This window comes from Anser anser, assembly GCF_964211835.1.
Source record: "Anser anser genome assembly, chromosome: 5".
Lineage (NCBI taxonomy): Eukaryota > Metazoa > Chordata > Aves > Anseriformes > Anatidae > Anser > Anser anser.
The window spans coordinates 64,218,409-64,245,618 of record NC_139725.1 but is presented as its reverse complement, the minus strand read 5'-3'; the positions used below and the strand labels follow the sequence as shown (position 1 = coordinate 64,245,618).

Sequence of the window (27,210 nt, the reverse complement as noted above, 5' to 3'; positions counted from 1 at the left end):
GCAGCACGGCTCGTGCACCTCGGCCGGGCTGCGGTCACTCCAGGCACACAGCAGCACTCAGCCTGGCCGAAATTATTCCCTGCAGGTGGGCAGCATCGTGCTCTGGCACACGGAGGTAGCGTGGCCCTGTGTTGAGCTGCCCACAGTGCTGCAGCTCCGTGCTCCGAGTCAGACAGCTCAGCGGGAGGCTGCAGCTGTAGCTGTTTACACGCAGCTGAGCCTTTTATCTCTTTCCTTGGTGTTTCCCACAGCTCCAGCCAGAGGTTTTGTTGCCGTGGCTTGGAGGGTAGGAATCCTTTCTTGATGCAGGTTTTTGCCTGGGGGGGGCTGAGGATGCTGGATGTGTAAATACAGAAGGATTTTATTTGGCGTTGGTCAGGTTCTGGGGAGAGTGCAGCTGGCTGAGACAAGGGGGCTGTTTAATTTTGTGTGCGCGCACCACACGTGCATCCTGGCTGAAAACACGTGGGCCATGTGCACCCAGCTGGTGGCTGCTCTTCTCTGCAATTACACTTCTTAACCTCACCTTTCTGCAGCTAAACTTTGTGCCCTTCTTGCAGGCCACAGCAGAAGCCAACAATTTAGCAGCAGTTGCCACTGCCAAAGACACCTACAGCAGGAGAATGGAAGAGGTAGGTGGTGCTGAGCACCTCGTTTCCCAGGCTCTCCTGTCCTCCTGGAGAAACCTCCCTGCTTGGCTTCCTGGTGGAAAACGTCCTGCATGGACGTGGCCAGAAACCCTGTTCCCGGCAAGACTCCCTCCCGTGTTCGTGGTGGAAAAGGGGCTTTCGCGCAGGCGAGGGGAGAGCAGTGCCTGGTCAGCGTTTCGTGGCAGGCCATGGGAAGGTGACTGACAGAAGGCTGCTCTTTCATCTGATGGCAGCTTTTGGCCTCAGCTGAATTCGCGTCCTCTGCACACAGTTCCCCCAGCTGCAACCCAAAATTTAATGTAACAGGGCAGCAGCGCTGTGTGACCACGCAGCCCGTGACGACCAGAACGTGAGGGAACGGCACAAAGCTGTGCCTGGAGAGGCTCAGACTGGCCGTAAGGAAAAATTCCTTCACCGTGAGGCTGGTCAGGCAGTGGCACGGGCTTCCTAGTGAGGCAGCTGATGCCCCAGGGCTGTCAGCGCTCAGGAGGCGTTTGGATAACACCCTCAGGAACGTGCTTTCACTTCTGGTTAGCCCTGAAGCGCTCAGGCAGTTGGACTTGATGGAAGCTCCCTTCCAACTGAACTGTTCTGTTCCATTCTTTAACCTGTGCTGTGGCTGGTGCTCATTAGGGGATAAAGTCGTTATAACAGGCTTTTCACCTGTGCCCTGCCCTGTCAGCTCTGGTGAGGGATGGCTGTGATGTTTTAGGGTGAGGCTCAGCCCTCGGCCTGTCTCCGGCCACTTCCAGGTGTCCGGTCTGTTCGCCGGTGTCGCAGGTGGCTGCGTTGGCACGAAAGGGGTGCGGAGCCACACGGCCGAATTATCTGCACGCTGCTCTGGGTGGGTGTTGGTGCTTATGCCTTAAAGCCAGGAGGAAAAAAAAAGCTGCACAGTTTGCAGCACAGGAAAATGCTGGGGCTCCAGATCCTGCCGGGCAGCGTAGCTCGATGTTGCCTGAGATCCTGGCTTAGGCTGTGAGCAAATTGAACAGGGGGCTCGTGGGACCCGGCTTCTCAGCACGGACACCCACGGCCCCGCTTTAACCTGTGCCTGAGTAGCTGCAGCTCGAAGAAATAGTGCCAAGAGGAGGGCGAGGACAACCCCTGCACTGCCCTTTGGTGTTGGGACGTCTCAAAACTGCAGCTGGAGCTCAGGGCTAAGGGGAGGAGAGGGGATAGTTCAGTTACCTGCGCCAAACAGGAGCCCCCAGAGCCCAGGTCCCGTGGTTTGCGCGGCAGGGCACAGGAGCTGAGGGTGCTGAGGTCTCTGCAGTGATGGGGCTGTGTTTTCTACGCAGGTCTGTGGTGGGGACAAGCCCTTCCTCGCGCCTAGCGACCTCCAGAGCAAACACCTGGAGCTGAAGGACGAGGCCGTGAAGCTGTTCCGCGGGGTGAAGAAGATGGGTGGGGAGGAGTTCAGCCGCCGCTACCTCCAGCAGCTGGAGACCGAGATAGACGAGCTCTACATCCAGTACATCAAGCACAACGACAGCAAGAACATCTTCCACGCTGCCCGCACCCCCGCCACGCTCTTCGTGGTCATCTTCATCACTTATGTGATAGCTGGAGTCACCGGCTTCATTGGCTTGGACATCATAGCCAGTCTGTGCAACATGATCATGGGCTTGACACTTATCACACTGTGTACCTGGGCATATATCAGATACTCTGGGGAGTACAGAGAACTGGGCGCAGTAATAGACCAAGTGGCCGCAGCGTTATGGGACCAGGTAGGATAAAGAGCTTTTCATTTAAAAAAAACAAACACAAAAGCACACAACAGTACAAATCCCCACACCGAGTGCTTAAGCGTTGGGTTTCCTTGGGCTGTTCCTCCTCTTTGAAATGGCTTTTGCATTTGCATTTAGGGCTGTTAGGTGCTCCAGCAGGGCCTGCCCGGGCAGACCCGGCTGCTTGAGCTGCTTGTGCAGTGAGGGAAGAGCTGGGCTGTCCTCAGGCCGCAGGGCAGCGCGCTCCAGGCTGTTCCTTAGGCCTTCTAAGCGGGGAGGGCAGCGGCGGGGGGAATATTTTCAGATCAGTTTGTGGAGCTGGTGCTGGAGGGGACAAGTCTTAGGGAGCGGTGACGGGGCCTGGGTACAGCTGCCCTGTGCCGCAGCAGAGATGGGCAGAGCGAGATGGGGCCGAGAGCAGGAATCAGCAGCAAGGCTGCTCGAGCCTGACCCCCCGAACCCTGCCCGGTGTCAAAGACGAGCGGTGTCGGTCCCGCTGGGGATCAGAGCACTCACCCCAAGCTATTTTGTTCGGCCTTGTTTTTTTTTCTGCTTGTCTGACCCATCACAAAATGCCGGTTTGTGGACTCTAAAACCTGTGGGCATGGTGCAGCTCAGACTGGGGGTCCCACCGGGGAGGTTTTCTCAGGGCCGTGGTGGTTTTGTGTGTTGCATGTGTGCGTGCATGCCAAGAAAAGACCCCTTCCTGCCCCCTGGGCCCGGGCAGGGACTTTGGCTATCCCTGGCCTGCGGGAGGCTGAGGTCAGGGCCGTGCCCTGCCTGTTCTGGCCCTGCGCCCCGCTTTCCTGGGTCAGCCCCTCTCACCCTCTCTTTGCCTTTGCTTTTTGCAAACAACCCGGAAAGGGCTTGTTTGGGCTGCAGTGCCAAACCTCCCCCAGCCTTAACAAAGGTCACGGTGAGAAAACATCCCCCGCACCCCGGCCTTGCTCTGCCCGCACCCCCAGCGCCTCTGCCCCCAGCGCCAGCAGCCACAGCGGCGTGCTGCGTGGCCTTAGTGCCACGGGGGAGGAGAGGCGCTAACACCCGGGGTCTTCATCCCCCGGCTGGGCTGCCCTTAAAATAAAGCAGCTTGAAATAAGGGCCCATCATCGCCTGCATCCTCCTGGCCTGCCCTGGCCTCAGCATCCAGAGCATCCCTCCGGTGCCCTCGGGAGATGCGGGCGTGTGCGAGCCCAGCGCTGTCCCATCCCTGTGCAGGAACCAGTGGCAGGTTCAGCACGGCAGCGAGGACAGGACGGAGCCTTCAGGAAGATGCAGGCAGGTGGGGAGCAGGGGTTGAGCCCTTGTGGCTCCGTCCTGTGCGAGCACACGGTGTCCCCAGCAGCAGGAGGGGTGGCCAGAGCCCTGCGGGGACCTGCGAGGGGACAGGGGGGAGCCCCCTGCAAACAGGCTGCCCTGGGGGGCTCCGGCAGGTGGCTGCTGGCTGGAGGCGTGAGCGCTGTTTGCTCCGTGGATGTGCATGATACACAGAGATGCTTCTTTTTTTCTTCTCCTTTTTCCCCCCCCCCCTTCCCCCTTCTTTTCCCAATGCCTCTCCCCAGGGAAGCACAAACGAGGTAAGTGGCTCTCGTTTCCCCCCCTCTCCCCCGGCATGCACCGCATGGCTCCCAGGGGAATCCTCGAGGGCGGCCGAGCCGCAGGGACAGCAGAGCGTCCCGGGGTTAGATGCACGTTGGGCTGCCTCCCGGCCTTTGGGCTCGTAGAGAAAGGAGGGCCCCGGGTGGCAGCTGGGACCCGGCCCCGCAGCGGGGTGCTCGCTGGTGGCAGGGCTCCGGCGTGGCCGGCGTCACCCTCGGAGCTGCTGCCTGCCATCCACCCCAACTTCACGGCCAGGAGCCTGAGGGAGGGTTGTTTTTTGGGTGGGTTTGGGGTAGAAGGAGGGGCTGTGTGTTTGTTACGGCGGGGGTTTTAGCCTTCCCCCCGTCAGTTGTGTTTGGGGGCTTTCCTGTCATGCTGAGCCCTGCCTGTGAGTTTGTTTTGTGGCACCAGGCGTGGAGGCATGGCTCGGGCTGAGCGAGGCTGGGCGAGCACAGCCCTTTGCTTTGTGTTTCTGCCAGTGCCACGTGCCCTGCTTTGGGGAAAAAAAAAAAGAAAACCAACATCCTGGGTTGAGTAAGCCGAGCTCAGGGACTTGGAGGTGTATTCTGCCTCCCCAGCCTCTTCCTTGGGCCGAGAGCTGAGGAAAGCGCCCCTCGCACGAGCACTGCAGCGGTGCAACGCTGACCTGCTTGCATCGTGTGCGGCTGCGCAGGCAGGGCCCTGGAAGCATTTAAATAAAACACCAAAAAGCCTCCTCACCATTCCCGTGCACGTGGTTAGTCCCGCGCCGTAGCTTGGTGCTGCCCCGCCTGGTGCTGACGCATTTCTCTGCCGCTGAGTTACGCGGGGATTGCCTCTTACAAGGAGTGTGAAGCAGCTCTCGCCAGTGCCGAACACAGTTCTGGGAGTGCAGGTAAAAAGAACCCGTTCTGGCCCATGGTGGCCAGCACAGGGGGGCCGTTTTTGGGACCTCGCTGTGCCCACAAAGCTGCTAGGAGCTTTTCTGACCTCTGGGGCCAGAGGCTTTGCTCTGTCTTGTGCTACAGCAAACGGCAGAACGTGTTCGTTGCTAGTGAAGAGCTCTCGAACAAAGCCTTCCTGCCAAGAAAAAGGCAGCTGTGTGAGGGTGAAGGCACCAAAAAAACCACCTAGAATAGCCCAAAGTGCTGCAAGTTCTGTTGGGGGGAGATGAGGACAGGTTTTCAGACACCATCAGAAGATAAAGAAACCCAGAGACGTTGCTTGAAGACCCTTGCATCAGGCTACCACAGCCCTAGAAACGCAGCCACCTGCAGGCAGTATCCCCAAGGCTTTCCTAGGGCTCCTCAGGGACGCGGGCAGCGGCCCTGCATCACCCCGGGGCCTTCTGCTCACCCTCAGCTGTGCTGCGGCTTCCTTGGGCCCTCCTGCTTCACTCCACAGCCCCGTGCACACGAAGAAGCCATCACCCCGTGATGAAGCTCGCCTCTCCATCGTCTGCCTTGTCCCTCCCCACTATAATCCATGTTTAGCTCACCAGGAGTCTTCAGGTTCCCCAGCAGGAACCACTGATGGTGTTTTTTTTTTTTTTTTTTTTTTTTTAATTTGTCCCAATTACAAGTTGTTTGAAGTAAAAAGCTCGGCGCTGCGCTACCCATTCACCCTCAGGCCTCTGCAACCTGAAATACATCGCAGCGTCTCCACTGCGCTGTGCCCTGGGTGCGCTTTGGGGCGGGGGGGGGGGGAACCCAGTGGCACTCCTCTGGGAGCTGCAGCACCCGAGGGGCCTGGGCACGGTCCCGTGGCTGCTCCCAACTGAGCTCTGCGAGGGGCACGCGCCCCCCATGGCCACGCCGTCGCTGCGAGCACGGGTAACACGGCCTCTGCTGCACACAGAAAACGCCCGGGTCTGGTGCCAGGCGCGTCCCTTGCACGCTCCTCAGCACTCGTGCGACAGCAGCCGGCACGCTGCGGGACCGGCACGCTGCTTCCCGAGCCCGCCGTGCTGCTGTTTTGCCAAGGACAGGCCTTGCTGTCAGGTAGGAAAGGCAACAGCGGTAAAAGCAAAAAACGGTAACACGAGAAGGAAAAAAATCTGCACTCACCCGCAGAAAAATAACGTAGAAAAGCCAGATACAAATTACACAGCAAAGCCCTCTCTGTGATGCAATGCATTTCTGCCTGGTGGGGTAAAAAAGTGCTGAGAGTGCAGAAATTTAAAGCCTGCATGTGAAATGCGTAGGAAAATCTGCCAACCCCTCACTCACACTGCAGGTAGGCCTCAGCTGAATACAACCGAGGCAGCTCTTCCCCTAGGTGAGAAGTCTGAGGGCTCAGTGAACGCCTCAACTCTGTTTTTTTTTTTTCCCTTTTTGGACATTACGTGGTGCCCAAACCAAACTGCCCGCTGCACGCAGTCTGAACCTGCTGCTGCAGCGCAGCCCATCAGCATCTGCTCTGGTTTTTTTTTAGGCTTTGTACAAACTGTACAGCGCGGCCGCGACCCACCGGCACTTGTACCACCACGCCTTCCCCGCACAGAAAGCGGAGCCCGCCGAGGGCTCGGAGAGGAAGAAGCTGTAGGCCGGACGAGCTCCCCTCGGTGCATGGAGGAGACGCTTCCATCGCTGTACCCATCACGAGCTCCTGCCGCGGGAGGGGAGCGCGGAGAAGAAGCCCACGCGTGCGACGGTTCGGTATGTTCGTGCGACAACAGTGTTCGGTGGGAAGATGTAGGCATGTTTTTTGTTCTGTTAATATGTACATATCGGCACTGCTGCGAGTACAAAGTGCTTTTAATTTGCAATATCCGGCACACTTCCCAACTAATTTATGAAGCCTTATTTTCCCCTTTTTAATTAGTCACGGAGTCATTAAAGGAATTATAATTTACGTGATACTGCAACTAAAAACCTTCCAAACCTTAGCATTACTCAAAATCATCTTCTTTTCAAATACTTGAACAAGTTATAACATGTAACCAAGGGTTTTCTTCAATCAACTAATTACATCAACATAATTAAAAATGTATTAACTTGCTTTATCGGAAACTGTAAGGACACATGCTATGGTATGTTAACGATATTGTAAGGAAAGTGTACTTTTCCATTCGTAACTGATGCACAAAGTATCACTTTGTATATGTATTGGAGAAAGTTTCACTGTATTTCTGTATATATATATATTCATTATAGTGCATAGAAAGTGTGTTAAACAGTTCTATTCTTTTATCATCAGAACTATTAAAGTTTGCTTTTTGTTCCTAAAAAGCTGGCTCCATAGGAAGCAATTACTGACTAATGACTTAAGAGCTTCTCAGTGTTATTTTTCACATTCTGATTTTCTTCTGGCCTTCACAATCGGTGCTTCAATAGTAGCTTGACGTTACTCTGGCCTGTTCACTGCCAGGGTGTGACCTCCACGAGGTGCTTCTGTCACTGGTAGGGTAAAAGCAAGTTTTGGGCCAAGAAAAGCCTCCCGCTTTTTAACAGCCGAGGAAAAGCTTCTTGTAAGGGAACAAGGCCACAGGAGGGCTCCGTGCTCAGGTCTGCAGCGCTCTCAGGGTACATACAATGCCTGCGCATCTCACTGGTGGCAGCAAAGACTCGAGACTGTGAGATTTGACGAGCCAGTGTGTTTTACAATAGAGGAGTTTACGCATGGGTCCTACACCCGGCAGTCACAGCAGGCTGGGCACAGCACTCTTGTAGGGGCAGCGGTTGGGTTTTACAGAGCAGAGCGCTAACAGCAGCTCCGTTCCACTGGGACTCGTGCAGGGGACAGCGTCTGTACAGGTCCTACCTGCAGTCACCGCAGCTTCTGCTTGTGACCACTCCCAATCAGATCTTCCTGGCTCTAACCGTTTCATTTGACCTGCTGAAACGTGAAAAATCAGTTGACCACCCTTTCACTCATTAACCAAAAGTGATTTTTATTGAATTAACAGGATTTACAAGAAATGTATTTTGTCTGCAACAATGTTTATTGCACTAAAAAGAATCCATAAATAACATTTCAGGACAATCAATGAACCAAATGAAAATATCGGCAAGGGTAACTGTACAAGTAAAAATTTTCCCCAAGTAAGGAAACTTCAATACAAGACAAAACTCGGTAAAAAAAAATGTTGATACATCCCTGATTTTTTTCATGGTGTGGTACAGCTGGTTGGTAAGCTGGTTAGACGCTACTACCTTCCCGTGTGACTGGGGCTCATAAAATGCAGTCTACCTAGCATTTCAGAACCTTTGAAGAGTTTGCTTAGTGATATTGGTCTTTAAGAAGGTACAAGTATTTCGCCCTCTGACTAACTTCTGTGAAAACTAGTAATAAATCTAAGGTAATAATGCGTTAAACAAAGTAAAAAATAAGGCAACTCAGACTTCATTTTCATGAAGCACTTTTGGATTGGTGAAATCAGCTTCTGTACGGTTATAGTACTGAGGAGTAAGTGTCAGTGTTCTGTACATTAAAGCTGTAAACAAAGAACAGACCTCTCTCCAGAGGGATACAAAGTCCAGAGGGAAACACACCAAAATACTAATTTGGATTTTAACAATGTTTTGCATCCAGGGCATTTCTTGTAATTGCATCTATTGCCATTTAAAAATATATAGTCAGCTTCTTAATAATACAGCCAACTGCTAGAAAAAGATACCAGAATCAAGTCTCTGATCAAACTCCGTAACTCCATGCTGGTTTTCAGAATAATAAACTAGTTTTTGTATGGAAAAAGGTTAACAAACGTTTTTTTTATAAACAATACATAATACATGTAGAAAAATATTCAAGAGGATAATAACAAAGGTGCAACGTCAACAAAAATAAGCTGCCTTTTCAACCAAAGCACTTTTTCATAGTATGAAGTGTGGAAACTTTTTAAAGCTCGTAGTGTCCTCATGAAAGTCTGTTAGAAAGAGCTGTTAGCTTAGAAATTCTTGCCGTGCTGCTGGGCATACCACTGCTGCCTCTGCTTGCGATGCTCCAGCTCGGTGAGGAGGGCCTGCCTGTACGCCTCGTACAGCTTAACGATCCGTTCCAGTTCTTTCATGAAGAGCAGCTTCAGCATGCCCTGGTACGTGTCCAGGTCCGCGAGCTGGAAGAGCTCCCACTTCAGGATGTGGTCGTACCTGGTGGGAGACGGGAGATGATTATCCACGTGCCACTGCGAGCAAACGCACAACGCTGGGTGTTCTGTGAAGAACTGACCTCGCAAGCTGGATGGCCACTCAGCCTTCTGGCCGCCTACAGCCTACATCAATTAGCCTGTTCTATGTGAAGAAGTAACTAATTAACACCTAAAGACAGCGAGCTGTGTCTCAAAATGCACTGGAGAAACGTTACTTAGAGCTAAACTGCAGAATCACTCATAATATGCCGAGTTGCTTTTTATAAAGGTAAATTCTAGAAGTACTAAAGATCCTTCCTATTAACTGACTACACTAACACTCCCCAAATGCATTTTATGCCTTGGTTTAGAACACCAATCCTGTTACACAAGCCTTCAAGATTTAGCAGTAAAACATCTTTTAAAATTGGAGTAGCAGAGAAAAAATGAACTATTTTAACAGCTTATCCTAGCATTCCCCAGCAAGTACCTCCCAGAAGGCAGAACACTGCAGGCCTGCAAGTATTCCCTCACAACGTGCTTTTGTTTCCACAGCATTCTTGTTCCAGCCTTAACGAGCACTCTTGGACACTGTCCTGCTCTTGGTTAATTAGCAGCAATAATCTCAATCAGTGTCTCCAACTGCAGGTCATGAACCTCACAGGACAGCAGACGGGGGGATTAGATAGCACCAGCGAGGGCTGAGGGAGGGAGAAGGGAGAGAAGGAAGCCCACAGATGTTCTTCGTCCTCACGCTGGAAAAAATGAGCTACTGGGGACCTGGGGAGGTCCCCAGAGATGGATGTAAAAAGGGAAGAGAGCCTGAAAGGCGCTGGTTTTGCATGCAACTTTGGTGCCACCTCAAGCCCCCCCGTAGGAACATCTGCTCTAGCTGTCTGGAAACACACTCAGCTGGAAGTCAACCAGTTCTGGGTACAGGCTGTTACATTTCTCCCCGCTTCCACCAACACAAGGAGGAGTGGGTTGTGCAAAGCAAAATGCAGCAGCTTGGGTCATCGGAAAGCTGCTCCTATCGCCAGTGATTTTGCCCTGAGGAGGGAAACGGACGCGGGTTGTCAGTACTCTGCGGAACGTGAAAGCTCAAAGAAAACACAAGCATGTGGAGGAAGGGGGCTGCGCACAGACAGGCTTTGTTAGGAATCAAACTCCTCACTCTCCAGAACGAAGAGCAGCGCACATTAATTAAGACAAGCCACAAAGAAAAGCAGAAGCGTGACGCCAGTCTGCAAGGTAAGAGAGACAATACCTACGGAAAGCTGCTGGATGTCTCTAACCACTACACACTCCTCGGCTACATGCTGACCGGCCTTTCAAAATACTTGGCCTTTCATTCTGGAAGCCTTCTCTCCTGCACTGCTTTGCTTACAGGAGATACAGCTGCAGCCAGTGCTCACTTTTTATTTGTTAATATGGAGCAATTTTGGATTGCTGTTTGTACTCCTAACACTTTTTCCAGTTGCTGAAACGTACAAACGTCTCCTTATGATCGCACCTTTGGCTATCGAAGCTGCTGCCACTAGGTAGGTATGAACTTCGTGTAATACGAGCCTCCCTGAGCCTCCCTCGTTCCACTAGCGGAGCTGCCGGAGTTTCCTGAAGGCTGCGTTTTGTGTCCTGACTGCCAAACCACTCCTGTGAGTAATCAAGGCCATTCTCCTGCGAGTAATTTTCCACAATCCAAATTGGCACCGCAGCTGCACGGGAACGAGGTGGCTGGTCAAATGAAGGCCAGTTTATGGATGTTCATAATGGGGAGGGTTGTTCAGTCACACGTTAGTCAGCGACTCACTTTCATGCCATAAAAATGCTTCAGAACTTGTTTTCCCAAATTTAGTGTCTGTAGTATTGATTTAGCTCAATATGTAAACCACAGGAACTATCCACCTCCTTACGGGCGGATTTTCAGGTGGTCCCGCATAGACCCAAGCGTTGGGCTTGATGATCCTCGTGGGTCCCTTCCAACTCAGGTTATTCTGATGCTTTTAAAGCAAGAAACTATCAGAATAAAGGCTGTGCGTGTAAACACAAGTCTGTGCTGAGGCTCACTGAACACGTTGCCCATACACTCTACGTTTCTATCAGTCACTTTTTAGCTGCCACCAGATCAAACTATATGGAGGTTGGGTTGCCTCCAAAATCCCAGTATCTATCCCCCCTGTCAAGAAAACAAACTATTTTTTTTTTTTTAAATGTGCTGCTTTTTGTGCCGGTGGTGGGAAAGGGTTTTCCAAGGTCCCAGTAGAAAACCAGCATTTCTAACGAAGTTTTTAACAAAATCGCGGTAATGCTGCAGAGAGAGGACTGCAGGTCCCTGGCTCAAGGCCAGACACCCAGTATCACCACCACACCCCGCGGGGGAATAGCTGCCCGACGGCACAAAGCAGGAGATGCTGGAATTCAGGATGTTTCTTCCTCCAGGAGCTGGCAATTGAACTAATTCAAGAAAAGCCCGTGACGCTGGGCCGACGGCAAGAATCCCTTTGGTGAAGCCCTGCAGTAGGCCAGTGCAGGCTCAGACGCCCCCGTGGCTAAGGGGTCACTGACGGAGACCTGCCTCAAGTTGGCGTGTTGGACAAGTGGCTGTGTTAACAGGCCGCAGTGCAGACCTCCCCTTATATGCGTAAAGAAAGTAGTACAAGGACTTCAGAGAGCCGGAGAGATACCAAAGCCTAAAATAAACGGGCTGTTCCCTTTGATGTCTCCTTCCACCTCAACGTGATGACTGGCAAAGTCTGGCCAGGACAGCCAGCCCCAGCTGGCGGCCACGGGGACACCCGCCTGGCCCCGGGAGCAGACGCGCCTCCCGAGGCTCACGGCACACGAGGGACAAGCAGGCAGTGGGTGCCCCCAGGGCTGTTTCTTACTAACTTGGTGGCACAAGCAGGAAAGAAAAAGCTACACCAGATGCAGTAACGCATTTGCGGATCTCCTGGGACCTGCAGCTAAGAACAACCCCCCCCCACACCTTTATTTTAAGGCATCACGGACTGCCAAAACCTTGGTTGTTCTTTAGCTCTTTGAAACTCATCGCTGATGGTTTGTGATAAATCGGCACATCAGGGCTGCTTCTCAGCGTCAGCTTCACTTTGGCTGCCGAGAGAAGTACTGAACAGAGGAAGTCTAACTAAAGATCAAGCCACCAGCAGCACCTTAACAGGAACGGACTCATTCCGATCCAAAAAGTGGTGTAGGGCTAGGAACACCCGCCACGGAGATGCCTCGTAGAACAGGGCCCAGAGGACAAGTACCTGACCTAGACACCCCAGGCATTTCGTAGGGGGGCAGCTAGTCACAGAGCCAGAAACCGAGAGCACGTTGGCAAAAGATTCCTGCCCAGCACCGAACCTTTTCCTCCTGGGCAAGGAGAGAAGAGCTTACCAGTCAGAACGCTCCGTCTCCAGGGCTGTTCCCAGGAGACAACAAGAATTTAATACAACATTCGCTTTCAGCACAACAGATGGTGATCTGCCCCAAATATTTACAGCCTCTTGGTTACGGCTGCAAGGAACAAGACCTGCAAGACCTGGGTTCTGATCCTTGCTCCAGAAGAGGTGGGGGGAGAATCTGAACCGCAGCCTCTCCTACGAGGAAGGCACTTCCAGCATCCTCACCCTCAAAGTCCCTTGCATGCACTATGGCACACTCTTAGAGCACCTACCCCACTGGTCTTCGGGACTTTAAAATTGAATGTTTGTTCATCTTTCGAGTCTGGCAAGGGCTTAAACGCATGCCAGGTGTCTTGGTTTCACTGTGAACATTCTGGTAACTGTGCTTATGCTTGCAAAAAAAAAAAAAGCCCTGGACAGATACTGGGGCAGAGGGGGAAGGGGCGCTTCAAGGTGTCACCAGTACCTTGGTATTGGAAATCATTACGCCTCAAGTTATTGTTAGACCTCTAAGCCTCTTTGCTGTCTAATGAGCCAAATATCTTCATTTTGTTCTTAACAGACTGACTGCTCTTCACTAAAATAGGAAAACATGGCTAACACCTGCCACCTCTCCTCCCCATTAGATCTTTCCAGTGGTCTTATTCTTTAGAAAAACTTGTCAAAGTAAAAGCTGTTATCTATTTTCTTTATAATATCTATCTTTTTCCCCCTCAATGACCGGCCCTTAGTCAGCTAATCAAGCTACAGCACCAGGCATCCATAACAAAATTTACCACAGTGATCTCAGTGGAAAACAGTACTATTAATCAACAATTTTTCCAACAAATTTCAAATAGCAGATCTTAAAAAGATACTCCTCTACTACCACTATAAAAGTGTTTTGCCAGCTTTCATTTTTGTGCTAGAACACAGTAAGAAATGCACAGTTCTCATAAACAGCACTTCCTAAAAGTGGAGTAAGAACATAGAAGCATCACTAGATTTTCCCCTCAAGCTTTAAGCCAGTTGTTTTCACAACAGAGGTTTGTTATCACAATTAATTTGTAATGTGTAAGTGATCTTGATTTCAGTAACTGAAAATATTCGTCAAATGTTCTACAAGAAGTCCTCAAGCTGAGATGACAGCAAGCTAGTTGTCACCTCTCTTCCTCACTTTTGTAGTATAAAAGTAGCATAAAACAGGATTTGCTTCTTCAAAGAAGTGTTTGAGAATTACATGAATATTCATATTAGTGCCAGACCTACCTTAACAGAAGAAAGTTAAAAGGATACGGGCAAGTACATGGATTTTGGTTCCTCTGAACAATGTCAATTCTTCTCAAACTCTGAATGAATTAAACCTTTTGAAACGTCTCAGCCTATTAAAGAAATTTCTGAGAACCTTACATTGCTTATCCTCAAGTTTCAAGTGAAGTACCGGCAAGAATTTACACAACACAGGCTGAAATATTTCAAACTGCATTGTCTAAATGTGCCAAAGACCTAAATAAAGAAATGCAGTTGCAGCCAAAACCTGAAAGTGTTTCTAGGAAATAAGTCCTCTCATAGGTTACAGGAACTTTGTATGTCCTTGGTGTATAATATACTGCTGGATTTTAGGCAAGCCCAGTAGCCACAAGAAGTAATTAAGCACATCCAAATTATAGTTAAGCAGAAGCTACAAAAATATTTCAGCTGGAAGTCACCGATCATACACAGCTTATGAATTTGCAACCATAGACTGACCTGCTCACTGCTGTAAAAATCAGTTTCTCCATATTTCCCTTATGAAAACATACGTGGTTTCATAATTACTGAAATATTACCTGGATTTTTTTATTGCTCTTCTATTTAGTTAAGTCTTTTGCAGAGCTGAACCCATCAGAAAATGTTTCATTATGTTGACTTAAATCTGTTCTTGGAAGCAATTCCCTGTTTCTAGAGGGATGTTTCTTCGAAAAAATAACTTTATCACCACTTAGTAGTAATTAAAGCTTTTGACTGGAAACAGATTTCAGTCTGAATTCAGACTACAAGTTCTCCTTCATGGTTATTTTTTTTTTTAAAAAAGGAATAATATACACATTAGAAAGTTAACACCCTGAAAAAAAAATTCTTTATAAGCCATTTGGTACTATTCTCACAAAAAACGCTGAAAGTAAATCACATCCTACCAGTTCTCCAACATAAAATTCTGCAAGCCATGGGATCTGCAAGAAGTACTGCGATGATTTTAAGTGATGCCTAATACAAAGCAAGCTAATGTGATGAAAGAGTCTCCAAATCTTCCAGTAAGATGACACAAATAAAGAATGGTCATACTTATTATACAAGATTTTCAACTGGAAGAAAAAAAAAGTGTCAAATCACTTCAATAGGCAGATTTTGGCTCTGTTTTGGGGAGGTATAAAAATTATACATATAATAATGGTTTAAACCATAATATAACGTATATATGTGGTTTAAATTATTTAAACAATATTCATTATAACAATAATTATATAATTATACATTAATAACAATATATTTTATAGGGTGAGATTATATCTACATATGGTTCAAAAAGCATATTTTGATACTAATTTGTTGAATGGCTGATTGTGAGCAACAACAGCAAATTAGAAGTATTTAGGATATTAAGTGTTTAGCCTAGATCCTCAGCTCGTAAAAAGCAACAGTGGTTCACTAAACTCAGTGTGGCTTTTTTAATATGTAAAAATGTGGAATAAAACCCAAATACACTTATTTTGCATTTTCACATCTGCTAAAAATTTAACCCATGCAGTTTCGGGCTGTGAACATTAAAGCATCTAGGAGTTTTTAAACCACATTTCTGATACCGTTCCGGGAGGTGTTCCAGGAAAGGTTGGACGTGGTGCTTAGGGACATGGTTTAGTGGGTAACATTAGTGGCAGGGGGATGGACCAGATGATCTCGGAGGGCTTTTCCAACCCTAATGATTCTGTATGAAAACATCCAGTATAACTTCCCCACGCTGTCAGCATCAGTTTTTAGGCAATTATAAAACAGACACCAGCTGGAGTTCTTTCAGTCATCAGAACTCATTTGGTTTCCTTCTAAACTACGCATGAGTAACCTGGTGCAAAAAGAAGAGTAAAGAAAGAAGCTCACTTCACAGGAGCCCTGGCGTAGACCTGCAGCCAGTCCGGAATCTCTGCGGTGTGGTAGGGATTCGCAGGGACGAGGAGGGGCTGGCTTCGCTCCGCCTGCTGGGGCTGGTAAGTCACCGGGGGAGGCTGGTCGTAACGGGGAACGCTGCACGAAGGAAGGCAGAGACACTCAGTGAGCTCCAAGCAGGGATCACTTAGTTGTTAACGCTAACGTACAGATTAATACATGCAAAGGCCAGTGATGCAACCACACGCGGCGCGTTGCCTCAGCAAGCCTTTACCGAGCCCAACGGCCTGTTGCTGTATTTGAGCTTCGTTCCAACCGCAGCTCTACGCGGTGCTGCAATCTGTTCGCACGCTGCACAACTCGCTCGGGACCTATTGACCTAGTGCCCGCTACCTGGACGCTAACGCAGAAAGGAAGCGCTATCTGGTTTTGAACGAGCGAAAAGGCAAACTCAACCAAATAACACACCATTTCGTATTTTAGAACAAAAGTATTCAGGCAGCAGCTGATACGTTATGCCGTTTATAACAAATGACATCCTCGTATGTTTGTTTTTGTGTGTCACATGTTAAAAAAAGCTTTCTCTTCCTGGGAAACAGCAAAAAAAAGATTGAATAGCAGAACTTAACTGGTAGATCTGGTACATACTAATTTTATTTAACCTTTAAATTTTACGTAGCTAAAATACCTAAATTCATCCCAAAGACAACAATTCATAGTTCAGATTATAGGTGCCATTTTTCAGAGAGCCTCCAGGAACATCAGATCAAGTTTCTCTTCAATCAACAACTCAGTTCTGTTCTCAGCAACTTGGCTGTTTTACCAACAGTTGAGGAGAATGGTTGCTTTGTTTTAGTGAGTTAGGAACAATATCCTGTTTCTAAACTTAAGATAGTAACAGATGAGAAAAAAAGACACTAACAATTATAACTACTTCTAAAAATCTTAGTCAAGAACCAGTAAAGCTTACTTCTAAAAATAAGATGGTTTTGGCACGTTATATATGAGGCAAAAACAGTTCCACTTTCTCAGCTGGGTTAGGAAAAGAACAATCATAACAGACAAGACTGATGTCATACCTGGGAGCACAAGGATGTTTGTACTGAGCTCTTTTATTGATGTGATCCACATAATACACTCCGAATTCTGCTGACTCGACTCTCTCCCATCCCGGAGGCAGTCCCTCACGCTCGAGTGGGTGGCTCCAATGAGTCGTATTAGTGTTATGATCTATATAGTATTTCCTTCCTCTAATAGTCCAGTCCACTGACCAGCCAGGAGGAAGAGGCAAGTCTTCAGAGCTATGGTTGGTTAAATTTCCTAGAGATGTAGCAGCAACTCTCCCGATGCCTAACAAAAAAAGGGAAAACAGTGTTTAGCCAAATCAGCAATAACCCAAACCAACATTATGTACAGAATCAACTTTTCTTCCCCCTGCATGAGGCAACTATGAACTTTGAACGATACCGTAAGATTTACAGAGTGTGCACTTGCACACTAGTAAAAAAAAAAAATATCCTGATGAATTCAAAATAGCTATTCCTCTTTTAAGTCTCACATGTTTTGCTCTCGTACTACTCCAGGATCACTGGCCAGCTTCGTTCAGACAGTTAAAGCCTCCTTGCTTTTTCAATTAAGAGATATATCTTAGCATACTCAACGGGGATAAAACTCTTGTTATTGGCTCAATTTGCTGAGCACAGAGCTGACATAAGATTACAAGTGTTAAAGCTTTACCTAGATGACAGTTTCTGTTTATACACTATTACAGATAAATAGTTCTGATGAACCTACAAGAAAAAAAGAAATTCCCCCTAGTTTAGTCAGAAACAACTAACTAGAAAAATGACAGTATACCAACAAAGCCTTAACCCTTCAAATTAGTAGCTTGAAGAAAATCAAGCAGAGGGAAAAGGTTAGCACTGAGCTGACAGGTATTAGTGATGTGTGCGCAATCACAGCCAAAAAACACCATCAGTAACTACAGAAAACAGGGAAGCCAGATCCACCCAGGATCCTGCAAAAGCCCTGTGCTGAACAGAGTTGTTCTGCACATACTGAAGTCCGTGTTGCCATGCCTTCTTTGCCAAAACTACCCATGGCTGCTAGACTAGCTAGCTTATGTGCACCCCGAGTGGGACAGTCAGCCCTTCTGACCGCAATCCAGCTAAAATTTAGAGGCCTTTTTTTGAGAGAAAGTCACAAAATCTCCTGCTTTCTTCCTCCCCCCACATTCCCTTCCTTCCACAGATCTTGGAGAGACATTTCCTGCCCTAGTAAGTCTGCTCATCTGCTTCTCATCTTGTTCTTCTTTGGTACTGAGCACCTGCACTTCATAATGCTAACGAGGCCCATGAAAAACGGTTATTTCCAGCTCTCCTGGTGAAGCAGGCTGCACTAGGAGAAGACTTTCTCCAGCAAAAGAGAAGTAAAACGACGCAGGTCAAGTGTATTTTGGGTTGGGAGAACTGACCCAAAGCAATACCTGGTTTATTTCCTACCTCTGCCCTGGAAACACAGCACATTTACCATTTACAAGTAACCAGTTAAAGAGACTGCTCATGATTATTTTAAAATAACCTATTTGTTCCAACATACACATTTCTTTTACATTATAAAAACTAGTGTGCTGGATGCTGGGAGATGTACCGAAGAAACATCATTTCATTTCATCTTTTCCTTCCCTCTATATACACTGGGGATACTTATGTAGCTGATTAAAAACCCAGTAACTCTACAGTTACACAGTTTCTGGCTTTAAAGAAATTCTAATTATCTTCTCAAATGCATCTATTTGATCACAGTACTCAGAGTTTGTGTATCGCTATTTCCCTACAACCAGAAGGAGTACAGGAGCAACTTTTCCCACTTTGTTAGAAGTCAGAAGGTGACTCCATCACACCTTGTTTGTTGACTGAGGAATACACCCCTTCCCTTCTGTTTTTCAGGGGTAACATTTGGGTGTGCTTATTTCTGAGAGTAGAAAGAAAAAGCACGGCCTATCTCATCTAAATCATACTACTAAGAAGAAATTTCAGGTCTGGTCATTAACTGAGACAATACTTAAGTAGCAGCCAAGCTGTTATATTTCTCAGGCAATTTCATACCTTGTTTGCTGACTGTGGCAACAGTCCTTTGCAACAAAACATGCACAATCCATAGCATGCCAGCCAAAGGCTGCCATCAATTTTAAGTATTAGGTTACAAATTCTGTCATATTTTACACAGGGCTGTCATTCTAGTAAAAGATAGGAGCGATCAACAATAACGTAATGGAAAGGTTACAGAGCAACTGAATGAATAAAAAAATTAAACCCACAAAGCTCCTGCTGAGCACTGTTGCTCTTGACAAGATCTGTGCTCACCTACAACCCTGTTTCTAGCCTTGTCGTGTTCTGAATTGTTGGCCTTAAAGCATCTCCGCTTGCTGGAGCGCTCACCTACTCGTTAGCTTTAGGAAGGAAAGTTAATAGCAGCCTTCATGTGACAGCTCCACCTCGCATTAGGATTAAGCAACCCAGACCTTTACTTCCAGTGAGGAGAAACATCCTAGACGCTTCCTGACCTTTAGCAGTACTGGGGCCAGGGAGACTATTTCAGGCCCTAGCTACAGTTATGCCACTGTTTTTGTTTTCATTCCAGTGACAAAATACAAGCACTTCAGCTTCTTGGAAATACTGCACTTGGGATAAACAAATTCAGTATTTTCCCCAATCAAGTGAGCTGCTGTGTTGTAATTCTGCATACGTATAAACAGCAAACATTAAATCACCACCACAAGCTTGAACACACAAACCTGACGGGAAAGAACTTTCATCAAGGTATAAAGGTATAAATATACTTTTCTGTTCACTGTTAAAAACAGCACTTTTTTTTCTTTTAAATAAGTTCCTCCCACTTAAATTCTAGCATGACTGCAGCAGAAAAATACCAATATAGTTATTCACTGGGGGTAAAGGTTAATGCTTTTTAACATCTCAACTTGGTATTAAGAGTTGCACAAGCCAGGATGATGAACACTGAGCAGTGAGCCATCCTCTGCACCAGAAGCTCTCTCGACACAAAGCCTGCATTTCCCCATACAGAAGTCAGAGAAGACTGGAAGATGCACTCGCGTAAAGATGAGAATCAGATTCTGACTACAGAGAGAAATTACCTAGAAAGCATGTTAAAAGCAGCGCTACCCATCCTGTAGAAAGGCAACACGGGCAGTTCTGCTGTTGTCCCATCACTAAGTTCCAGCTCCTGGTTTCTCCCAGCGTACGGTCTCAGTGGGCATTACCTCCCCTTAAAACCAGGCATCACACTGAAGTGTTCTGCAGACTGGAAGTTTTCAGATGTCAGGTAATGCTCGGTTGTCTTATGACCATCAAGCCATTATGGCAATTACTATAATTTAGGCATTTGTTTATATAATTAAAGTTACTAGAGAGCAAAAGAAATCGTACCCTATTTTTCCTTATAAAGCTCAGTAGATGTTTCCTTCAAGGCAGAATGAGCACGCATGTATGAGGAGCAAGTAGTTCCTGCTACAGTTTAAACGAGAGAAGATGAAAATCTATTTTCAGACACATACATCTGTAAGGAACAGTAAGACAGGACCACACTTCAAAGAATAACTTTGGACGTCATCTTTTCCAAAGTATTAACCAAAGAATCAAACTGCAAGAAAGCCTGAAGCCATCTACCATGAACATCACTTTTCTGTGTAATACTGCCAAAGTGGGATATTCTTCTGGGTTGTAATTTCAGGTAAGGTCTTAGCCCTCAAACATTTTCATAGCAGCACGAAGCTTCACACAGTTATTCACTGCAAAAACCAAGGCTATTCCCTGAACTATGGACCTGTACTATATTTTAATAGCATAACACAAAATTATCTCCAGGAAAAAACACACAAAAATTTACAGCTTGAACCGTTTTTGTCAAAACATCTTGTTTAAAACCTGTGGCTTTCCTCTTGATGGAAGAAATTATCTCCACTTCACTGTAACTACTCAGGGTTTTGTCACACACGTGCTTTTGTACCTATGGCCAGGCAGAAATTCTTATTCTTCCTGCTTCACCAAGGAACAGTTATCTGTAAGTTATCTGCTTTTTCCTAATGTTAGAAGTCTCCTTCACTCTGTTTAATGATGAGCACTGTTCTTTAAAAACTCTCAGCAGCACTATTACATTTCAAGCAGAGTCCCCAATGAATTTAAATTTATGCAAGTGTAAATCCTTTTCAGCTCGTATCTTTGGAACCTGCCTAGTCTCATTTGTTAATTCTGTTTCCTAATGCTTGCAAAACACAGTATCTTCAATTTAAGGTCTTGAGTGAATTGCAAAGTAGCCTAGAGTATTATTTGCTGTTCTAAAGCAAAAGAAAATCCTGTTCAATAGTTTGCTTGTTTAGGAACATCACCATGTATATTCTTAGTATTTTGAAAACAGAAGGTGCCAAGGAACAGCAATCACTTTTATTACGAGAACTAAGATTAAAAATACTGAGTTGTAAGTGAGGCCAGGCCCATTATTCAGTCTCTTTCTCAACATCTTCAGCAATGGGGGGTCTTAACACCAGATCCCAAAGTTTAATTTTGAGCACCGTATTCTAGTGCACCCCGAGATATTCCCTTAAAAATCCACCTTCGGCTAAACAATGTCACAAATGGGACAATTCCATAGGATCTTCTACAACGGTGGAAGTCTGTTCGGCTTACTCCATTAATATGGAACAATGCAAACCGTGAGCGATAGAAAGAAATGCTTTCACAGGGCAATACAGGGGCTTTAACGTAAAAGCATTCTGCATAAAAGTCAAGCAGTTCTTCAGTTCATCAACAATGGTAGTGGAAAGCACAGGAGAAGAGTCCTACCACCAGAGCAGCCCAGCATAAAGGGAAAAGGGCAAAGACACTGCAGAAAGTCTCACCTTATTCGATACACAGCTTACGTAGGCAGAGAAGTTTTAGAGCCTATAAACTCCCCACAGCTAGCTTCAACCAAAATTCACAGTATTGGAGTACAAGTCTAGCCAAATGAAAGGCCATCTGATTTGTCTTTAATTACGTTAACTGTCTTGAGAGCTTTTCCCCCCTTCCTTTCCCTCTTCAAACCAGGATAAGAAACAGGCAGAGAGAGAAATGTTTAACTTTAAGGGAATAAGTAATAATAAAATAGCAAAGAAGTTCTGGGCCTTCCTAACGCACGCCAGAGCTTCTGAAGGTACTTCCTGAGCACAAGTACCTCCATTGTCAGAGGGCACGGGACATTCCAGGCAAGCATAAATTAATGAAGGGGACATGACAGGAAGTACTTTGAGAGCTTCCAAAAGTTCTATGCTGAAATTACCGCAGAATCAGCACAAAGAAAAGGTCAGCAATTGCCATGTTCAAAAAAAAAAAAAAGGTGAAGTGTACACACTTGAAAAGCCCTGCTGCTTTAGCTCTAAAGAGATTCCATTTAACAACCTGTATTTCTTGATTTTGCTCTCATATTCAATATGAATAACTTTGCAATGCCAAAGGGGCAAAATTTAACACGAGGTGAACCTCCTTTCAACTAAAGCTCACTGGACTCTCCCTTCAGAGGGTTAAATAATTTTTCTCCTCTGACATCACAGTCAACTACTTACAATCCTACACCACAAAATCCCGTTTTTTAATCTCAGCAATTTGCATATACACAAGAATTATTCAGCTTACCGCACAAACAGGTACAAATAACTCTGAGGTCTTGGTTACAAGTTAGTTCCAATCTATACTGTAGGTATAACTTCAACCACAGACCTCCCAAAACCTTTAACCTAGAAGAGAGGAAAGAGATGTCGAGGAAAGACAGGTAAAGTCTCTTGGAATTAAGTTTGACATGGACACTTGGAAAAAAAAATTAAAAAAAAATAAATCAAGAAATTGCACAGAGGTAGCTGAACATACAAAACTAGGAAATAACTGAAAAACATTTCTCAGGAAAACAACTAGCGCTAGTTTGTTAATTAAAAATAAATCTAATGAGAATGAGAAAATGAAGATATGGAGGATTGAATCATGCAGAGAGAGAAAACATGACTTCAAGGAGGAATGCCTACGAAAGGCAGCTTTTGAAAAATCATGAAACTTGCTTAAATACTTTGCTAACCGCTTTGAGTATGAAGATGTCAATAAAAAGCACATTTCACGTTATCACCAAATTACAAAGAGCGGAATTCTTATTCTGACTGAAAGCTGAAATTCACATGCACATTTTGTATCCAGACACTGCTTCTGAAGAGCCATCTCAGCTGTAACCCCCACTAAATGAAACATCACTCACCACTGGTGATTACACCTCGTGCTCATCAGGAAACACCTCCTCAGCAATGAACCCAAACCAGAACAGAACTGAGAGCACCTTCTGGGAGAGGAGGCAAGAGGCAGCATTTACAGACCACAGCTAATGAAGGGGTACGTATTATGCTTTGTACCCGCAGGTATTAGGCCAGTTTATAAGCTGCAGTCAGTGATCCTGCTGAAGAACCGTTTCAATTAGGTGAACCGCTTAGAAACAACACTAAAAATGTGTGAGAACTCAGACAAAGACAATGAAAGCAAAAGGCCTGACCCAGTATTCTGGAGATGCAGGAAAAGAGGAATTAGAAATTACAGAGATTAGCGTTGCTTAAGAGAAACACTTAAGGCTTGATGACAATGGATGGTTCAAAGAAAAAAAGCTTTACAGCGGGGCAAAAGAAATAAGACGACATGGGGTTTTCTTATTTTTGGACACAATTCTTCTACTGAAAAATGTAACAGCAATTCATGAGAAGACACAGAGAACTTGAGGACATAGGTCAATGCTCTTACTGCAGTGAAACCTCAAGGTGGAGTTTAAGAGTTCATATTCCAGGTTGAGATGAAAGGCAAAAAAAAAAACAAAGGAAAAGGGATAACACCGGCAGGCAAGATGTTCACCTTTTTGGTTTCTTCCTACAGATATACGACTGAATACCCACCCCTTACCAAAGGTGTAAGATCTGTTCAAACTGTTACAACATCTGAGGAAAGGACAAAGACCAAGCAAATACCAGCATGTCCTTTGTGTTTTCCAATGGCTAAGAAGGCATGAAAACAAACAGGAGAGAAAAGCCTTATGAGGAAGAAATGTGTTGCTACAATTGAGGAAAAATATGGCTGTGAAGCTCTTCTTTCAGCTTGCTTTAAAATTTGCTAGATTAACTTCACCTTCAAACTAACAGGTGGAGATCCCTTTCCACTTAAACACTGATCCAATTCTGCAAAGCAGCAATCTTATTTTGGAAGTCTCTCTCAGCATTCAGCATTAGTATTGTCATTTTGAAGGTCGAAAGCCCACAGCAGATGCAAACAGGTGCTTGTTATCTGGGCCAGGTAAATGTTTAATGACTGCTGGCTGAAAACAGCTGACAGAGATGGAGGGCTTCCACGCGTAATCCAGATAGATTTATGTATTAAGCCAGCATTTAACAAAATTAACAAGGATGGAGTAGCCAGCCTTAAACATTAGCATTTCAAGATTTACTGGCTGACAGCACTAATGCTAACGTTACTTTTCTGCTATTTTTCACCGAAATGTTCCTGTAGTTAAAAAAAAAAAAAGAAACAACAAAAAAAGCCCACACACCACAAACACCAAAGCAATGTCAGATTCTAACTCCATGCACTCTGTCAGCAGCCATAAACGATGATACTTTTACTTGCAAATTTGTTCTTCTAGACAGGAGATTTACTATTTCGTTTACAGATTACAAGTAATGAGCTAGCAGTATATTATTTACAGGTCTGAAACGTTTCTTTCAAACTCCTCCTTGAACGTAGCTGCAGTAGCATACACAGTGCTCCAGTACTGCCAGGTTTACTACTTTTAAGGTCACCTTTCCACAGGTAATGTTGAAACCCTAGATTTTTTAATTTCAACAACAGATTCATGACAGTAAGAATTCTTCTTCAGCATCATCACAGGTAATCGAATACTTCAAAAAAGTATTTAATGGATTCTTTCTTATTGCCTTGTTCCATTAGAAAACAAAGGCAGGTTCCACTGAGTTTTGTTTGCCTGTTTCCTCCTCAAACAATATTACAAGCTAAAAAAAAGGTCAAGGACTAAGAAGTCAATTTCAGCACTAACTACATGCCAATTTGCTAATTACACATAACAATCATTCTTCTCTTTATTTGACATCAAATAAAGATATTTGTTCATTATGAAATTTAAAAAATAAACATTTATAATAGTAACAACAACAAAAAAGCAGTATTATAGTTTAGAGCTGTTGATTATTCAATACATCATGAAAACAGCAGCTGTCCCCTAATGAATAAAGCTGCTTGCTCACTAGCAACTGACTCAACATGGGCAAGAGAACTGCACGTAGGTTTGGGATTAAGAGAAGTTTGCTCGAACTTACCTAATTTATTCCATAAATCACTCACCATCTACATATGCAATTGCACTCTTAATACTAAAAAGTGTCAACATGTACTCAGATCATAGAAGTGTCACTGAAAGGAAGCCCTGTCCTATAAGCGTAACTCGGAAACATGACCAGATAGACTTCTGCACAAAAAGTCTTTCAACAACATTTCGAAACCAACAATTAATCCACACTTACCTGAAGTGTGCCTCCCATGATTCTGGGACATCCTCTGGAAAAGATCACTGTTGTGTTCGTAATACCTGTAGTCCTCATGCAAGCGGTCATTTAACTGACGTCTCCTTTGAGCATCATAAAAGTGATCGTAATAGTAGCAACGGGCGCCCGCGTCTCCATTTTCCATAACAGAATTAGCTTCTGTTAAAAAGGACTGGGAGGAAGAGCCATATTCTCTAGGGACATCAGCTAAGCTTCTAGCAAGATAGGAGGGTGCAGAGAGTCTGTTGCTTTCACGTCTCATTATTTCATGAGGTGGCCTCTGCACTGGAGTTCGAAGGAAGCTCTGGTTCCTGGAAACAATTCCATCTCCCCCAGCAGCATACGCAGGAGTGGAGTCAGAAGGACAGATATCAGTTCGTCTTGGAATGGTTGGACCGTGGCGGATAAATGAAGGCATGAGATCTGTTATAGCATAAAAGAGAAATATGAACTGCGCGTGCTCTTAAAGTATTTGGCTAGCTACAACGCCTGGTTTACACCATGGAAACTAGGAAATTCAAACGCCAGAACCGCTTTAAAGTGCCTCTAATACATGCGTGAGTATAATGGTAAAGCTGCAGCGTGCACTGGCACAACAAAAGCCACACACCCTCTGCCTGCAACAGCCTATTGCCAAAAAAGCACAGTTTTGCCAGCGTAATTGCAGCTACAAAAACCAACACACAACGCCTCCCACCCCGCTACGCCGGACCATGGCTACATCAGCCAGGCTTCATTGCTCTCCTCCCGGTGCGGCCCAGAGCATCCATGCACCCTGCCTGTAACTGAACCATGAACAGAATTTGGCCTTTCTCCGCTAATTATAAAGTCTGGCCAGCAAAACGCTGTCTCTTTGTGCACGTAAATTGTCAAGTTATCAGAAAATTTCGTTTTCTCCTTTACATAAAGGAGCTTTGCACGTGAGCAATGCTGACACCCCCTCACGCGGCTTCGCCGCCTCCCTCCATAAACAAAGCATCGCTCCTCTCCTTTTTATTGCTTTCAGCACGGCTTAAATAACTGCTTTCCTTCCAGGTGAGCTAACACAGTTCCAATTTACAGGGAGCTCATGCCTGTTATTAAGCTCATTAACGAGCTCTTGTGAAGTTATAACTTCACAACTTGCACCAAGAATTCAGTGCCTCGCAGGAGGGGTAATCAGTCAGTTTATGACAGCCATCGTAAAGCAGGCACGCAATCGCTACATCACGGCAAACAGCAGGTGTGTAAGAGGCCTTAGGCCACCAGATACACCTACAGGTTGGCGTGGAGGCCTTAATGTGTATTGATTAAGGGCCAGGCCGGCGTGACCAGGCTGCTGACTGGGAGCTGGGTGCCTGCGGTCCCCAGGCTAACCCAGCCGCTACACCACCACACAATTCGGCTCCGTTCGCCTTCAGACACGCGCAGCGAGCACCCCAAGCGCCCTTCCGACGCCTACTTGCTAATCTTCTGTAAAACCGTGACAAAAGCGAGGCTCAGGACCCGCGCCCACCCCCCCCCCGGCCCCCGACACTCACTGCGGAGCAGCGGGCTCGTCTCCTTCTTCACGTACTTGCCCTGCACCTCGCCGGGCTTCGAGAGCTCCGTGCGGGTCTTCTTCCGCGACAGCATCCCCCTGCCGGCCCGCTCCCGGTCCCGCTGCCCGTCCCCGTCCCACCGCCCGCATGCCCGGCACCGGCACCGCCGCCTCCCCTCAGCCCGGGGCCGCCCCGGCCGCGCTCCCTCAGGGGCCGCCCGTTGGGGCCTGAGGGGGGTGAGCGCGTGCCCGACAGCGCGTGCCCGGCCGCGCGCCCCCGGCCGCGCCCCCCCCCCCCCCCAACACGCCTACAGCGCGCGCGCGGGGGGTTGTGGGACGGCGGGCTCCGCCCTGAGGGAACGGCCGCGGGGTTGGGGGGGGCACAGCGCCCCCGCGCGGCCGGGAGGGCGCATGCGTCGTGTGCGGGGGGGGTGCTGACAGGAACGGGGCCCGCCCTTCCCTCAGTCACCACAAAACACGTTACGAGATTAAATTTACAAGATG

The 27,210-nt window shown here is 46.8% G+C and overlaps 2 protein-coding genes across 5 annotated transcripts in view; one reads left to right on the top strand and one right to left on the bottom strand.

The window, feature by feature from the left end:
- ATL1 (atlastin GTPase 1) overlaps positions 1–7,191 on the top strand; it is a 30,356-nt gene extending 23,165 nt beyond the window's left edge. For 2 of the 4 annotated variants that reach the window (XM_083839185.1, XM_083839182.1), the window contains exons 11-14: positions 561–632; positions 1,952–2,383; positions 3,946–3,960; positions 6,395–7,191. In XM_083839185.1, the coding sequence (XP_083695311.1) occupies positions 561–632; positions 1,952–2,383; positions 3,946–3,960; positions 6,395–6,505 (630 nt within the window). In that variant the 3' untranslated portion in view covers positions 6,506–7,191. Of the gene's footprint in view, positions 1–560; positions 633–1,951; positions 2,396–3,945; positions 3,961–6,394 lie in introns of all 4 variants that reach the window. The other 2 variants (XM_083839183.1, XM_083839184.1) reach the window with 2 other exon arrangements.
- A 636-nt stretch (positions 7,192–7,827) lies between these two features.
- Positions 7,828–27,003, bottom strand: SAV1 (salvador family WW domain containing protein 1). Its single transcript, XM_083839186.1, has 5 exons — positions 26,708–27,003; positions 25,167–25,610; positions 16,636–16,906; positions 15,551–15,694; positions 7,828–9,051 (listed from the first exon to the last, which is right to left on the bottom strand). Exons 1-5 carry the CDS (start codon positions 26,799–26,801, stop codon positions 8,850–8,852), a joined length of 1,155 nt encoding a protein of 384 aa, XP_083695312.1. The 5' UTR covers positions 26,802–27,003; the 3' UTR covers positions 7,828–8,849.
- Between the last annotated feature and the right edge of the window lie 207 nt (positions 27,004–27,210).

Excerpts from the sequence above, each read along its gene's own strand:
- SAV1 (XM_083839186.1), bottom strand. The coding sequence starts at position 26,801 with ATGCTGTCGCGGAAGAAGACCCGCACGGAGCTCTCGAAGCCCGGCGAG. Across the intron at positions 25,611-26,707 it reads GACGAGCCCGCTGCTCCGCA|ATCTCATGCCTTCATTTATC; the intron begins GTGAGTGTCGGG and ends ATGCTATAACAG. Across the intron at positions 16,907-25,166 it reads TCATGGGAGGCACACTTCAG|GCATCGGGAGAGTTGCTGCT; the intron begins GTAAGTGTGGAT and ends TTTTTTTGTTAG.